Consider the following 1311-nt stretch of genomic DNA (forward strand, 5'->3'; position numbering starts at 1 on the left):
CCCTGTGTCCACTTCTTCACGGCCACCCCTGACCCCTCCAGGTGAGGACAAGGAGAGGACAGCCCCACTTGGGGGTGACAGGGATGAGGCTGAGCTGTGCCCCGCGTTGAGCATCCCCAGGGAGCAGTGCCTGCCCTCGTGCTGCCCAGTCCCAGGAGTGCTCCTCTCCGGCAGGTCTGTCTTCAAGCCCTTTGTCTTTGTGGCCGGGCCCAAGCCCGTGCCACAGGTGAGATCTCCCACCTTGAGGACAAGGAGAGGACAGCCCCACTTGGGGGTGACAGGGATGAGGCTGAGCTGTGCCCCGCGTTGAGCATCCCCAGGGAGCAGTGCCTGCCCTCGTGCTGCCCAGTCCCAGGAGTGCTCCTCTCCGGCAGGTCTGTCTTCAAGCCCTTTGTCTTTGTGGCCGGGCCCAAGCCCGTGCCACAGGTGAGATCTCCCACCTTCCGTGATGACCCTGCCAAGCAGATCCCGCGGTTCCAGAGCACGGTGGATCGGCGGCACGAGCTCTACCACCAGCATCAGGCAGCGCTGGAGCTGATGGAGAGCAACCAGGTACCACAGTCCCTACCCCAGGCGCTGCTGCCCCGGACCCTTGCACTGCCCCGGTGCTGTGGGAGGCAGTGGAACCCCTCGAGGGTGCCCAGTGTCAGCTCTTCTCCCTCCCTGATGCCACCAGGAGCAAGGCCAGAAGCTCCTGCAGATGCTGCGGGACCTGGAGAAGCAGGGCCTGGAGGGGATGAATGCGCTGCTGGAGGGGACAGTGGCCCCCTGCCCAGAGGAGCTGGCTGACCTCTTCTTCGACTGCGTGGAAGCAGAGATGAAGTTTTACACATAAACCCTGCTCCTGTATATGGGGGATGAGAAAACGTTCCCAATGCCCGGCCCCAGTTCCTCACTCCATCCAAAACAGTGTCTCCAGCCCAGCCTGGGGCTGCGGAGCCTTCAGCTCCCTGAGGAACCAGCAGTTTGAGAGGTGGCCATGGCCTGAAAGGCAGCTGCAGGGGGAAGGAGAGGGACATGGAGCAGGGTTTGGAATCCTGCCTGCCATCCCATGTGTCGTTTCCCACTGTGAGGCTGCAGGGCTGGATGCTCCGTGGCAGGCAGGAGGGTTGGTGTAGGAATAAAGAAGCTTTAATCCCAACTGTGTGGCGCTGTGCTGCTGCTGCGGGGTATTGGGGGCAACTCTTTGTTTCTTGCTCCTTTGGCACAAGTGTCCTCTTGCGGAGCCTTGTTCTGGGGCTGGCTCCTGTGGGGAGCTGGCTGGGGCAGCAGTGGTAGTGGTGTCCCCAGCTTCACCTGGGGCCGGGGCTG

General features: G+C 62.6%; 1 protein-coding gene across 1 annotated transcript; it reads left to right on the forward strand.

Moving 5' to 3' along the window:
* Positions 1-3: 3 nt before the first annotated feature.
* On the forward strand, positions 4-835 carry LOC104413248 (secernin-1-like; the record flags this gene model as incomplete). Its single annotated transcript, XM_010024181.1, has 3 exons — positions 4-41; positions 375-573; positions 677-835. Coding segments are annotated over 3 exons (396 nt in total), but the record flags the coding sequence as incomplete, so codon positions are not given.
* Between the last annotated feature and the right edge of the window lie 476 nt (positions 836-1311).

The sequence above is a fragment of the Nestor notabilis genome, unplaced genomic scaffold (genome assembly GCF_000696875.1).
Source record: "Nestor notabilis isolate BGI_N333 unplaced genomic scaffold, ASM69687v1 scaffold23861, whole genome shotgun sequence".
Lineage (NCBI taxonomy): Eukaryota > Metazoa > Chordata > Aves > Psittaciformes > Psittacidae > Nestor > Nestor notabilis.